Below are 15516 nucleotides of genomic sequence, written 5' to 3'. Positions count from 1 at the left end.
GGAGAACACGTAAGTAAGTGATCAGGGAAAGGTCTAGAATTCCTTGAGAGGTAAAATAAAAGGATCTGAAAATGTAATAGAAGGGAATTAACACCATTTACCTCCATCGAAAATATTAATAATTTTCTTCCCTTTTTATGTAATCATTCTCTTGATCACCATAATGTTTTCATATCCTTAATTTTTTTCTTATCCAATTAAAGGATTTCTAATTGGGGATATGTACCCCAAAGAAAAAACTAGCAAGAAATAGGAAATTTACACTTGTACCACTGATTCTGACTTTTAATCATTTTCTATTCTCAGGTGATTTGAAAATCAGCTCTTCTGCCCAAGTCAATGGATGGATTAAATAATTCTATGGTTTCTGAGTTTGTGTTGCTTGGACTCTCTAGTTCTTGGGAAACTAAAGTTTTTCTTACATTAATATTTTCCTTGATCTATTTAGGAATCATCCTGGGAAATCTCTTCATTGTCTTTTTGGTAATTTTTGATTCTCATTTACATTCTCCTATGTACTTCCTACTGGCCAATCTGTCCTTCATTGACGTGGGGGTTGCCTCTACCACAGTCCCCAAAATGATTAGAGACCTTTTAAATGAACACAAGATAATTTCTTTCCAAAGTTGTATGACACAGATATGCTTCATCCACATCATGGGAGGAGTGGAGATGGTGTTACTCATCGCCATGGCATTTGACAGGTACACAGCAATCTGTAAGCCTCTTCGCTACCTGAACATCATGAATCCTAAAATATGTGTTTCATTTGTAATTGCTGGCTGGGTCATTGGGGTGATCCATGCTATGTCCCAGTTTGCTTTCATTATAAACTTGCCCTTTTGCGGTCCTAATAAAATAGACAGCTTTTACTGTGACTTTCCCAGAATCATAAAACTTGCATGCACAGATGGAGCCAAGTTTGAGTTTATTATTGCTGCCAACAGTGGCTTCATGAGCATGGGCACCTTCTTCCTGCTAATCCTTTCCTATATCTTCATTTTGGTCACTGTCTGGAAACGTTCTTCAGGAGACTTATCCAAAGCATTTGTCACTCTGTCAGCTCACATCACTGTGGTGGTTCTATTTTTCACTCCATGCATGTTTCTCTATGTATGGCCTTTCCCCACATCGTCAGTTGATAAATACCTGTTCATTGCTGACTTTGCTATCACACCCATCTTAAATCCCATCATATATACGTTAAGAAATAAAGACATAAAGGTAGCCATAAAAAGATTGAGCAAATAAGGACATTATGTCAGACTCTGCTAACTGGTTCTATCATTGGAGCTCTCAACCTATACATCCATCTGTCTTTTATATATTTCTACCTAGGCATCTGACATTTAAAACAGACATAAACTTAATATATTTTCTACCTCACTGATCAAAATTCTACTCCTCTGTAGAGCATTTATTCATTACTTTGGTTAGCATGGGAGATGTGAATCTACTATATAAGGGTATTATTTTATTATTTTAGCAGACAGCAGTAGTATCTACTAAATAATATTTTATGATTGAAACTGTGATTATTTTGACAATAAGTAATATAAGAAAATCCCTTCTGCTTCCCATAAGGTTTGAAAACAAAGTATAACCCAGCTCTGGGGAATGTCAGGAACCATTACATTGAAGGGTTATATATGTAGGAGTAGTAGCTCTACATAGTTACTTAGATTGGTTTCCCTTAGAAGACCCTAAGACAAAATTGTATTGCATGTAGTTTATTTGGAAGCTGAATTTAGGATTCATTAGTAAGGGAACAGGGAAGCGGTACTAAGAAAGGAAAGATGCTTATGTTGCTATAACCGGAGTGCAAGCCAAATGTATTCCTCCAGGAGACTGTAGAGATTCTGTGATTTAGAATTGTCCCAATTGAAGGGCAAGGTATTCGAAGTATTTCTTCATTTGTATTAGGTGCATTAACTCCTTGGCCTGTCCAGTCTTTCCCACCATAAATACTGAACATCTATTTTAAGAAACAAAAGATAAGCAATGAGATAGCCTTTCTGGTGCTGATAGTAAAGAACCGTCTGCAATAAAAGTACACTAGGGGCACCTGGGTGACTCAATTGGTTGAGCGTCTGACTTCGGCTCAGGTCATGATCTCATGGCTCATGAGTTCAAGTCCCACGTGGGGCTCTGTGCTGTCAGCTCGAAGCCTGGAGCCTGCTTCAGATTCTGTGTCTCCTTCTCTCTCTGCCCCTCCCCAACACACTCTGTCTCTCTCTCTCTCTCACTCTCTTTCTCTCTCAAAAATAAATTAACATTAAAAAAAAGTAAACTAAAAGCAGCCTCCTAATACTGCTTTGTAACTGAAAGAAGTGCTAATTAAACATTTTACTCTAACAGAGCCAAACTGGTAAGTGAGCACAGAGAATTCTGTGATAGAAAACAGTTCTCTGCTTTCAATGTGCCTCATCAAACCAGCAGTTCAAAGTGGGCCATTCAGAATCCAGGAGCATGGTTTTGCAAGTCATGACCAGCCTATGGGATCAGGTCCCACAACTGGCCATCATCTGCTACCCACAAAAGACTTCCGACTTCCTCAAGAATGGGAAGTGAAATCTTGGTTCCACACAAAAACTGTAGACATTGATGAAAATAAAATTTTTCTCACACCTACAGAAACTTAAACTGAAAGTTTACTTACTTTAAGTCCAGTTTACTAGGACTGTTATACAGTAATTAAATTCACTTTGAATTTTTGGCTCCAAATTTCAGAAAAGGCACATTATCAGATGATGCTCTCAATTTAGGGAAACTCAGTAATTAAGACATTCCAAGAAACATAGCATGGATAATCAGTCTATAAGCCTTTCTCTACCCACAACACAGATCTCTAACATTTCCTACTCTAGAAGTTACTTTATATGATAAATACATCTACCTTGGGAGGATAACACTATCTAATAAAACTTGCCCAAACAAAGTGTATTGTTTGTTTTATCATGTTTTGACTGTATTTAGGCCCTGGTTAGATTTTGGAATCAGCTCTATATCCATGAAGAAAAATACGATCACAGATAATGACGGTTCCAAATGTAATATATCTTATACTCTATAATAAACTCTTCTCTCTTACTTCTCTTCTTCCCTCACATTTAAAACAGTACTTCAAAACCAACCACCATATATACCATCAGTTTTGGAAGTTTTGTAAAGTTTCCAGAAATATCAAGGGTTTCTTCTCAGGTAATTCCTGGAACATCTGGACTCTAAAGCAAAGACCTTCCTGTACCAAAGGGATGCCTTCTGTATAGTCTGAGAGCTTCCTATATATTGAGGGAATATTCTAACTTCATGATTCACAATTCACCTATATTAAGAGATGGCTCTGACAGAATGTCAGTTACCAGAAATTTCCAAACAAAAAATTGGTTGCTAATGGTATTCATTGCTAAAAGTTTATGTCAGGAAGAACCTGAATGAATCATAGGGAAGGAAGCCTCCAAAATGCTATGAAAACAGTTATTTTCCATGGAAATAAAATTAAGCTTTTAGAATGTAACAGAATCAGAATGGCACCTTAGAAGTAGAGGTCACAGGACCTAATATGGTACCCAAATCACGCTGTTTCCCAACACTGTGACTTCAATTAAAATAATGCTGAGATGTAATTTTTCAACATAAAATCCATTTCATTAGGTATGGATAGAGATTAGGTATTACAATGTGAATGCAAGCTCCTAGCATGTTAACTGTATTCAGGTTCTCTTTTCCTGATCTTTTTTTTGATCTCCACATGTTTACCCCCTCTTTAATGAAAGTTCTATCTTGACTATTTTAAGATAAAAATATAGACTCTAGGAACCTAAAGATAAACTTCTACACCTTAAACATCCTGTGTTTTTAAATTTTATTACCACAGTATTCTTTATCTGGCTATTAACATAAATTAATTTTATAATATTATCACCACCCTGTGATTTTTAAATCAGCACAAAACACTAGTAACACATTTCAAGGAAAGTGATAAGGGGAGAAACCAGGCATGGGCTTTGGTGTAATCTGTAGCAGTCAGGATCTCTTTCATCTGAAGTGTCCAGAAGTAAGTAGGCTACGCTCTATGAACATGGTCAATAAATCCTTTTGACTTTACTAGAGAAAATGAGATCCTTCCAACTGCCTTTTTGTATGCTGACAAACAAGCACACTAAAATGTAGCTCACAATGCCTTGCTTTACCACATACCCACAGGAAATAGCAGTGATAAAAAAAAAAAGCCATAAATGAAAATTTGACAAAGTTATATTAACCAGGGATGGTAGATTCTGTCCCAGCCACCATGGTCATACAATTAACCCAAACTGATGTAATTTCATTATAAAGTATATTAAAGCTATTTTCACAATAAAGTTAAATTTTAATTAGGACACAAAAAGGTACAGCTAACATAAAAATAAACTACAACAGTGACTTTAATATTCTTGACTAAACGATAGCTAAGACCCAAACTGGGAATGAATACCCCACTATGATTAGCCCCAAGCTGAAATAATTATTATAAAAAAAAATGTTCACCAAAATACTACAAGCAAGAGCCTAAAAGTCAAAGGACTTGGCAGGGCTTTCTATCTCTTCAGAAGAGCCTGTTCTACAATTGATAAACCCATTAAGAGTTTGCCAACTCTTGCAAATACAGTCTATATACCACCACCTTCAGCAAACCCTAAAACTATAATAAGCATAAACATTAAAACTTTAGGTCAAGTTGTAGCTTATGGGACAGAAAGAAATGGGCTATGATTTATATTTCCCTGATGATGAGTGAAGCTGAGCGTCATTTCATGTGTCTATTGGCCTTCTGGAGGTCTTCTCTTAAAAATGTCTATTCATGTCCTCTGCCCATTTCTTCATTGGATTATGTTTTTGAGGGGTGGAGTTTGGTGAGTTCTTTATAGACTTTGGATACTAGTCCTTTACCCAATATATCATTTGCAAATATCTTTTCCCATTATGTTGGTTGCCTTTTAGTTTTGTTGACTGTCTCCTTTGCAGTGCAGAAGCTTTTTATCTTGATGAGGTCCCAATAGTTCATTTTTGCTTTTAATTCCCTTGCCTTTGGAGATGTGTCGAGCAAAAATTGCTGCAGCTGTGGTCAAAGAGATTGTTGCCTACTTTCTCCTCTACGATTTTGATGGTTTCCTGTCTCACATTCAGGTATTTCATCCATTTTTATTTTTGTATATGGTATAAGAAAGTGGTCTAGTTTTATTCTTCTGCATGTTGCTGTCCAGTTCTCCCAGCACCATTTGTTAAAGAGACCATCTTTTTCCCATTGGATACTCTTCCCTGCTTTGTCAAAGATTAGTTGGCCATACATTTGTGGGTCCAATTCTGGGTTCTCTATTCTATTCCATGGGTCTATGTGTTTGTTTTTGTGCCAATACCATCCTGTCTTGATGATTACAGCTTTGTAGTAGAGGCTAAAGTCTGGGATTGTGATGCCTCCCGCTTTGGTCTTCTTCAATATTGCTTTGTTGGCAGGAATGCAAACTGGTACAGCCACTCTGGAAAACAGTGTGGAAGTTCTTCAAAAAATTAAAAATAGAACTACCCTATGACTCAACAATAGCACTGCTAGGAATTTACCCAAGGGATACAGGAGTGCTGATGCATAGGGGCACATGTACCCCCAAAGTTTATAGCAGCACTTTCATCAATAGCCAAATCATGGAAAGAGCCTAAATGTCCATCAACTGATTAATGGATAAAGATGTGGTTTATATATACAATGGAATACTACTTGGCAATGAGAAAGAATGAAATCATGTCATTTGCAGCAACATGGATGGAACTGGAGAGTGTTATGCTAAATGAAATAAGTCAGTCAGAGAAAGACAGATACCATATGTTTTCACTCATAGGTGGATCTTGAGAAACTTAACAGTAGAACATGGGGGAAGGGAAGGAGGAAAAAAAAGTTACAAACAGAGGGAGGGAGGCAAACCATGAGACTGTTAAATACAGAGAAAACACTGAGGATTGATGAGGGGTGGGAGAGAGGGGAAAGTGGGTGATGGGCACTGAAGAGGGCACTTGTTGGGTTGAGCAATGAGTGTTGTATGGAAGCCAATTTGACAATAAATTATATTCTAAAAAAAGAGAAAGAAATGGGCTATACCTCTATTCTAAAAACATTAAATTTTATACTGAAGTCTTTATAAAATTAAAAACTAAAGGAGAATTGAGTAAAAACTTATGATGAAAGAGCTTAATTAAATAGGTCATGAGGCAAACACATACCACCTTCCTCAAATATAAAAACTTACATATAACTTATTAATAATTATTATATATATAAGAGGAGGTAATAAGGTAAACATCCTGGAAAGTGTGTTTAGACAGATCAAAGTGTACCTTGAATAAAGCACCTGGTTTACACCCAGGAGATTTTATTTAATATGAGCACTTGAACTAAAGCTAGCCCAAAGTTACCAAACTCAATAATTATAAATGAATTAAACAAAACACTTATTTAAAATTAAAAATATTTGGGGCACCTGGGTGTCTCAGTTGGTTAAGCATCTCTTGATTTAGGCTCAGGTCATGATCTCACACTTGTGAGAGCAGGCCATGGAGCCTGCTAAAGATTCTCTATCTCCCAATTCCTCTGCCCCTCCCCCACTCTCTCTCTCTCCTCAAAAAATAAATAGACATCTAAAAATTAAATTAAATTATGAGTATAGGAGATGAAATTTCTAATTGGTGCTATAGAAAAGGTACCATTAAAGAATGATAAAAGAAATATTAAAAGCACTAAATAGCAAAGTTTACACTTTTATTTTTGCCTAATTATTTACTTAGAACAATTAAAAAGAACTTAACTACCCTGAAACCAGACAAGCTACCCATAAACAATTATAAAGAACAAAGTCACCTATGTAGCCAAAGAGTGAGAAGATTTACAGGTAGAGGTGAAAAGCCTATCACGTCTAGTGATAGCTGGTCATCCAGAACAGAATTTTAGTTCATTTTTAAACTTATCTTAAAAAATAATAATTTCAACATAAATTTAAATACTTTTCTAAACAGGTACAGCCTACAGGCACCTGGGTGGCTCAGTTAGTTAAACATCTGACTCCTGATTTCTACTCAAGTCATGATCTCACATTACATGAGATCAAGCCCCACATCAGGCTCTGAGCTGACAATCTAGACTATGCTTGGGATTCTCTTTCTCCTTCTCCCACTTGCCCCTCCCCTCAAAATAAATACATTATCATTCTCTCCCTCCCTCAAAATAAATACATAAGCTTTAAAAAATAAATAAAAATAAATTAATTAACTAAAAGGTACAATCTTTAGATATAGGATACAACCTTCCTTGGATAGTAAGAATGAACAACACCTTAATTGGCCTAGAAGTGGTCACCAATTAAAGTATCCAAGGTCAACAATATATTTATCAAAATTCCAACACTAAGGACCAACTACTAACCTAATACTGGATTAATCTATTAATTAATAGAAGCAATAACACTCACTTGAGTAACATGAGTTATTTCTCCTTGCATAAGCTTATATTAGAATGGACAATCACTGATAGTTAACAAAATAAATTTAACCCAGTAATTCATTACTTATTAAATTAATTGTTAACCCAACACAGGTATGCATTTAAGGAAAGATTTTTAAAAGTCAAAGAAACTCAGCAAACACAAACCTCACTTGTTTAGAAAAAACATTACCTCTGGCATTTCTAGTATTAGAGGCACTGCTTGCCCAGTGACATCTATTTAATGGCTACAGTATCCTCACTGTGTAAAGGCAACATAATCTTTTGTTCCAGAAAAAAGGAACTCGTATGAGTGACCATATAAGGGTTTACTTACTCTTACTCTTAATCAATGAAAATGACTTTCCTGTGAAAAGGCAAGAATGACATAAGAAAAGAAGACCCTATGGAGCTTTAATTAATCAGTCCAAAAATGAACAAAAAATTTAACCAAATAAAAGATAATTAAACTGTAAATGGACTAATAATTTTGTTTGACATGACCTCGGATAAAAAAAATAACCTTCAAGTAATTAAAATCTAGACCAACCAGTCAAACAGTTTATCACTTATTGATGCAAAACACTGATCAACAGAACAACTTAACCTAGGGATAACAGCACTATCTTATTCAAAGCTTCATAAGGTTTATGACCTCAAGGTTGGGTCAGGACACCCTAATGCTGTAACCATTATTAATGGTTGGTTTGTTCAACAATTAAAGTTCTATGTGATCTGAGTTCAGATATGAGTAATCCAGGTCACTGTCTATCTGTTCTACATTACCCCCAGTAGAAAAAGACAAGAGAAATAAGGACTGCATTACAAAAGTGCCTTCACATTAATAAATGAGATAATATTAATCTAATTAATTTATACCTATCCCTACCAAAGAACATGGCCCAGTAACTGTGTAAAACTTAAACGTGGGGTGCCTGTGTGGCATAGTCAGTTGAGCATCGAACTCATTTCAGTTCAGGTTATGATGTCACTGTTGGTGAAATTGAGCCTTGCATCAGACTCTGCTCTGATAGTGTGCAGCCTGTTTGGGACTCTCTCTCTCTCTGGCCCTCCCAAACTCGTGCTTTCTCTCTCTCAACATAAATAAATAAATAAACATTAAAAAAAAAATTTAATGAAACTTTATTACCAGAGATTTAATTCCTCTTCCTAAACCACATTCATAATTAATATTCTGCCTAATTATACCTATGCTCCTTCCTGAAACATTCCTCACACTAATCAAGTGAAAAGTATTAACCTATATACGACTTCATAAAGAACTAAACACCACTGGCCCCCATGACCTACTATAATCTATCACAGATGCTCTGAAGCTATTCATTGAAAAACTCTCACAATCACTAGCACCATAGATATCCATATTTATTGCTGTACCAATCCTATCCCTAACTTTATCCCTAAGGATATAAGGGATTCTTAAATACAGAGAACAAAGTGAGGGTTGCTGGAGGGGAGGAGGGTGAGGGGAAGGGTTACATACGTGATAGGCATTAAGGAGGGCACTGGTCACGAAGACCACCAAGTGTTGTATGAAAGTGTTGAATCAGTATGTTGTACAACTGAAACTAGCATTACACTGTATGTTAAATAACTGGAATTTAAATAAAAACTTCAAAAATATACATGTATGTGTAACTACAGAACTGAATACTTAAAAGATTTAATTTTGCTATATGTAAACTGTGTTTGTGTGAAAACTATAAATTACAAAAACATTTATAAAATGAAATACTTTATTGCATTACAAGTGTTTTTACTTTTTTTTAAGTTTCACGGTGATTGTGTACTTCCTCAAACTCACCTCTGAACCAGCATCCTTACTCAGAGGGCATCTCTTGTTGGTCTTTCACGTCACAGCTGTAAGGCTTGGGAAAGTCACTTAGCCTCTTTTTGCCTGTTTTCTCCTCTGTAAAAATGGACCTATGTTTTATCATGATGATACGAGATGCTGTCTGGAAAGTGAGTCATCGCACACAAGCAAGTGAATAGGCATTGAATCCTTCTGTTCTCAGACTGAGAGGTTCTAGATTCTAGGCCTCAGGGTATAAAATGGATCATGGAGCAAATATATTAAAGGCTTTGAGATCTAGACATGAAACAGATGATATCTTAGAGGGAGACAATGAGACAGCAAGAAGACAAGCAAAAGCAGAGCCAATAAGGGATAAGAGAAGAAAGAAATGAAAAATTTTTATCAATAGCCTTTCACATCTAATTTCTTTAAAATCAACATTGCAAACAAACACAAAAGACAGATAAAGTGCTAAATTCTCTAAAGACATTAAGTTGATAGGTATACTCATCTTTACTGATGGGAACAGTAACAAGGATGCCCTGTAGGATTGGTAGCTGTTACCTGCAAGACTGGATGACATTGGAAAGGACAGATGAAGAGATACTTCAAAATTTGATCTAAATAAATCTAATGTTAATAGTTTAAATCCTAGTAACTTAACATGCATTTTTATATTATTTCTTTAATAAAAGAGTGAATTAAGAACTATCCTTTCTTTATCTTTTCAACACTTAGAGAAATGCCTATAATATGGTTTACACTCAAACTACTAATATACAGGACCCTGCATAAGGAAGTACCATGAAGGTTGAGACCTAACATTTCTCTGAAATCCAAGAAGCGAGGTTCAAGTAGGCCCTTAAATCATAAGCCTAGTTGCAACATGCCAAAGACGAGCTAGCTGTCACCTGCCCATCTATGTAAATCATCTAACTTCTGCTGGGATTGGTACCAATATCTTAGTTCCCTTTATAACATGGTAGATACAGGGCAAAAGAAATAAAGTTATATCCTCAAAATACACAAAGAAATAAAAGGCTTGAAACACCTTTTTCTTACACTTTCACTTGTATTTAACTAGACTAACTTGAATCTACTTTGAAAAGGGTGGATTTTTATTGCATGATGCCCTCAACGCCCAGCTTTTCCTCAGGGAACCTTGGAAGCTAAGGATCCCCAAGAGCATGACAGGGAAAACCTTTCCAAATACGTGGCTCTACTTAAAACACAGAGATAGAGATGGAAAGCCTCCAAGCTCACAGGCTACTCTTCATAGTGCACACTTGGCACACCGAGGAGGACACAGTCCCTCCAATAATGCTCATGGCAGAAAATTACCTGGAATTCATTTCACCTAAAGCAGACTCTGGAGTAAGCCCTCTCAGTAAGCAGCGAAGAAACCGGTGTCAGAGGTGATCTGTGTAGTGTAAGTATATCCCAGATAATTGATGTTTGAACTCACACTTTTAATGTCTTCCCCACAGGTTAAGACTAAATTCTTTTGTTTTTCCTAAAGCATTTTTTTCCATACCTATCTATAGAGCTTAGAGTTCTGAATGTGTTATTTGGTTCATGTCTTCTGGGAAAGATTATGGGTTTTCTCTCGCAACAAATCCCTGGGACTTCCGAATTCCTAACAGCATTTCAAATACTAACAACAGCATTGCCTTTCTATGACCTTAAATGCTGCCAGATGCCCAGGTTGGGGAAGATGGGTTCTCAAAAACCCTCCAACTTATCCTGACATTTTCTAATTCCATTTGGATTTTACTTGTTTTACCCCTGATCAAAGCAGCAAATGGAGAAATGTTTCAGTCAAAAACTGTAGGGCAAAGTACCTAAAATTCAAAACAATGAAACTGAATAGATTTTAATGTGAACCTGTGTATCTCACTCCTATCGTTACTAGCCATTTACATTTATTTGTGTCTCTGTTACCTCTTCATAGAACAAAAAGTCTTACCTCAGAAGACTTTTATGTTTATTTTTGAGAGAGAGAGAGAGAGGGCAGAGAGAGAGGGAGACACAGAATCTGAAGGAGCCTCCAAGCTCTGAGGTGTCAGCACAGAGCCCCATGTGGGGCTCAAACCCATGGACCAGACCACGAGATCATGACCTGAGCTAAAATTGGATACTTAACCGACTGAGCCAACCAGGCTCCCCTGTCTTATTTTCTTAAAAAAAAATTTTAAGAAATTTAATTTATTTTGTTAGTCCTGTCAATATCAAGGTTTCAACCAGGTGCCATTTCTAGCAGGAAAATTATATTGGAAGCTTTGGAGTCACAAAGACCTGTTTATATTCTAGTTTTTTTTACTTTTTAATTTACAACTTGGAAAATAGATAATTTGGGTATGTATGTATATAGTTTGTGAGGTTATATGAAGTATTCTAACCAAAAAATATATTAAAGGACATTAAATTAAAATAAATAATTAGAATTCAATAGTGAGATGATATTAACAAGGACATCATAAGCACATGTTGATTTTTCTAATAAAGTCTTACTTTTTGTGGAAAAATACTTAGAAGGAGAAAGAACAAAACCTAATAGGAAAAAGTAAAAAAAAAAAAAAAAAAAGGAGTAAAAAGAACGTCAATCCTTCAAAATGGAGAAAATGCATAAAATCACAATAAGAAATTAAAACCACATACACTTCCCAATTCTCATCATCATATGACAATAACATCGCACTGGACAGCCTGTGAAAACACAGGTAATTCATACATTGCTGGTGGAAATGCAAAATGCTTTAAGCCCGGCAGAAGGATTACAAACACATGAATAAAGAAGACAGATAACTGTTTTCAAGGTGCTTAACATAGATGTGCTATATAATTAGAGGTAATTAATCCCTTTTATAATCTGAACTTTAAAAAAAATTAGGTTATGAGAAAGATGGAGATATGAAGAGAGACCAAAGAAGAAATGGAAAAAGAGAAGGAAAAATGAAAAAAGACCTTGGCCTCCTGGCTTACAGAAAATAGTAAACATATGTATTTCCACAGAGCTCAAGTTAAACAATAGAAATGAAGAGTTTACATACAAATGAACTTAGAATTTATATTTTCTCCTGAAGAACAATCAGGAGTAAAAGTAGCTTTCATATATCCTTCATTTAGGGCAGCCTCAAAAAAGAAATCTCTGTTACCAATGAGAACCCAGAACTGGGGACCATCAAGGCATGTTAATGTTACTCAGGCCAAGGGAAACAGGAGTTTGTGGTCATATTCTTCCACGAGGAGATTCCAAATGCCAGGAAATACTGGATACTGGGAACGCACAGTCAGTAACTGGGGTCTCTTTGGAAACACAACTATCTTTTCTCAAGTCATTTGATGAATGGTTTTTCCCAGAGTCAGTGAAATAATTGGTTCAGTCTACTAACACATTTTCACAAAGCAATATTTTTTTCTGGGAAGCAAGTTTTGTGTCAGAAATGTAGCATTTGATTATTTCCTGGATTCTGGGAAATAACTTCTGAATATATTTAAAGCTACTCATTTTCCTGCAGAAGAGGCACATTCAAGCCTTGGAGAAATTATTTACCCAATATATTACTACTGAAATTTTTACCCAGAATATATTCATTTTTTATTCCCATAACAACTATACTTAAGCTAGGTAAGGCTTTTGACCTACCCTTCTATGCTTAGCTCTCCTTCTGGGCCATCAGACTGTGCCTACTTATAAAATCACAAAAACTTTATTTTCCATTTTGAGCTTTTGTACAATGGTATGATTTGAATTTTTGACATGAGTACTACTTATCTGCTCTCTAGTACCTGAGCATTAATTACATTTTTCTTTCCATTCTAGAAGTTCTTAGTTCTTCCTTTAGGTCACATGAGAACACAACGTACTAAATGGAGGAAGCTAACCAGTCTGTGGTGTCTGAGTTTATTTTTCGTGGACTTTGTAATTCAAGAGAGGTCCAGAACTTCCTCTTACTGCCATTTTCCATGCTTTACCTGATGACGGTTGTGGGCAACCTCCTTGTCGTGTTCTTATTCATCACGGACCCTCATCTCCATTCCCCGATGTACTTCCTCTTAGCCAATCTCTCATTTGTGGACTTCTGCCTTTCCTCAGTAACTACCCCTAAACTGATCATAGACTTCCTAAAGGAAAATAAGACCATCTCCTTCGATGGCTGCATGAGCCAGATCCTCTGTGTGCATTTTTTTGGAGGGGGTGAGATGGTGCTACTCGTGACAATGGCCTATGACCGTTATGTGGCCATCTGCAAGCCACTCCATTATTCCAGCATCATGGACAGACAAAAGTGCATCTGGCTGGTTTTGATATCATGGGCCATTGGCTTTGTGCATGCCATGAGCCAACTAGCTATGATTTTAGATCTGCCCTTCTGTGGACCCAGAACAGTGGACAGTTTTTTCTGTGATATCCCTTTGGTGATCAAATTGGCCTGCATGGATACACATACTCTGGGAATATTGATAAATGCTGACAGCGGGGTCTTGGCAACAACTTGCTTCATTATCCTACTCATCTCCTACACCTATATCCTAGTAACAGTGCGCCTTCACTCTAAGAATGGAGCATCAAAGGCACTGTCTACCTGTACTGCCCACATCACAGTGGTGCTGCTGTTCTTTGGACCCTGCATCTTCATCTATCTGTGGCCACTTAGCATCACTTGGGTGGACAAGTTTCTTGCTGTGTTTTACACAGTAATCACACCTCTCCTGAATCCAGCCATTTACACACTGAGAAATAAAGACATTAGGAATGCCATAAAGAGACTGATAAGTCAGCATATGGATTCAAAGGATAATTTCTAGTTTTCTCATTAAATCAGAAATTGCACCCTTTGCATCCAAATTTGGCCACATTTTTACCTATAAACTGAACTGGAAACATGACCTGTTCATCATACCGATAGCTTTAAGTATTCCCAGATGTATGGTTTGTGTTTATTCCATTATGAAAATGTGTTCAAAACTCCAACACTTATATTCTTACCACTTGGAGAGGATAAGAATTGAAAATAATAATTTGTATAAATATTCCTTTATATTTATTCAAATATTTCCAGATGACAACATTGATAATGATAATGATAAGAGTAATAAATACTACCATTAGTTTACCAATAATCCCTACACCATGCTAAGCATTTTACCTAGTTTACATATGTTACAAAACCAGAGTTAATTACCATTATTCTCATTTCTAATAATACATGATTTACTTACTTTAATTCTAACTTAGCTAGAGAGGATAATAAAGATATTTGAGTGATCTACATCTACCTAGAAAAAAAATGAATCAAATTATAATGTTATTGCCCTTGTACTCCACAGCATAACCCTTATAGTTCAAATTTTCAAGTCTTTTTTTTCAGTCTTTAACATTTATTCAGTTTTTGAGAGACAGAGAGAGAGCATAAGCGGAGGAGGGGCAGAGAGAGAGGGGAGACACAGAATCCGAAGCAGGCTCCAGGCTCTGAGCTGTCAGCACGGAGCCCAACGCGTAGCTCGAACCCACGAACAGCGAGATCATGACCAGAGCCAAAGTCGGATGCTTAAGTGAGTGAGCCACCCAGGAGCCCCAAGTTTTCAAGTCTTAAATGTTGATTCAAACATTGAATTTCTCTTCACATATTTTTTTGCTAAATACAACAGGAAAAGTATTCACAACTTCTTGAAACATTACTTATTTTCTTATGTGAATAAATGAATTTCATGATTCTAATTTTACCTGATGTTAAAGCAATAAGAAAGGATTGCTAGTAGACGGGAAGAATGTGTTCCTTTGAAGCAAAAAATTTACAGCAAAGAGAAGAAAGCCAAAATGAAACCATCAATGCATACAACACAATAATTTTATTCAAAAATCTAAAAACTTCCTAGAAATTAATAAAAAAGAAATAATCCAAAGGGGGGACAGTGGGAAAAATTTAGACCAGGTGTTTATTTCTGAAAAGAAATACCACTGGACACTAGACACTCAACCTCATTAGTAATCACAAAAATGTAACTTTAGATCATAATGACATACATGTTAAAGAAAAACATCTGTCAGTAACAGTTATTGTTGACAATATGTATTGCTGTGTATTAATGGAAATTTTATAGCCTGATGGTGGGTGAAAGTTGACTTAACCATCCTGAAAAACAATCTTGTGTTGCCTTGTAAAACCAAACATGGGAATACACCGTAAGT

At 36.1% G+C, this 15516-nt stretch overlaps 2 protein-coding genes across 2 annotated transcripts; both read left to right on the top strand.

The window, feature by feature from the left end:
• Positions 1-289: 289 nt before the first annotated feature.
• Positions 290-1251, top strand: LOC106969859 (olfactory receptor 4F21-like). Its single transcript, XM_015066387.3, has one exon. It carries the CDS (start codon positions 340-342, stop codon positions 1249-1251), a length of 912 nt encoding a protein of 303 aa, XP_014921873.2. The 5' UTR covers positions 290-339.
• An 11942-nt stretch (positions 1252-13193) lies between these two features.
• Positions 13194-14241, top strand: LOC106969814 (olfactory receptor 4K3-like). Its single transcript, XM_015066350.2, has one exon. It carries the CDS (start codon positions 13194-13196, stop codon positions 14130-14132), a length of 939 nt encoding a protein of 312 aa, XP_014921836.1. The 3' UTR covers positions 14133-14241.
• Positions 14242-15516: the final 1275 nt, after the last annotated feature.

Source organism: Acinonyx jubatus, chromosome B3 (genome assembly GCF_027475565.1).
Source record: "Acinonyx jubatus isolate Ajub_Pintada_27869175 chromosome B3, VMU_Ajub_asm_v1.0, whole genome shotgun sequence".
Taxonomy (NCBI): Eukaryota; Metazoa; Chordata; class Mammalia; order Carnivora; family Felidae; genus Acinonyx; species Acinonyx jubatus.
This window is presented reverse-complemented; position numbering and strand designations above follow the sequence as displayed.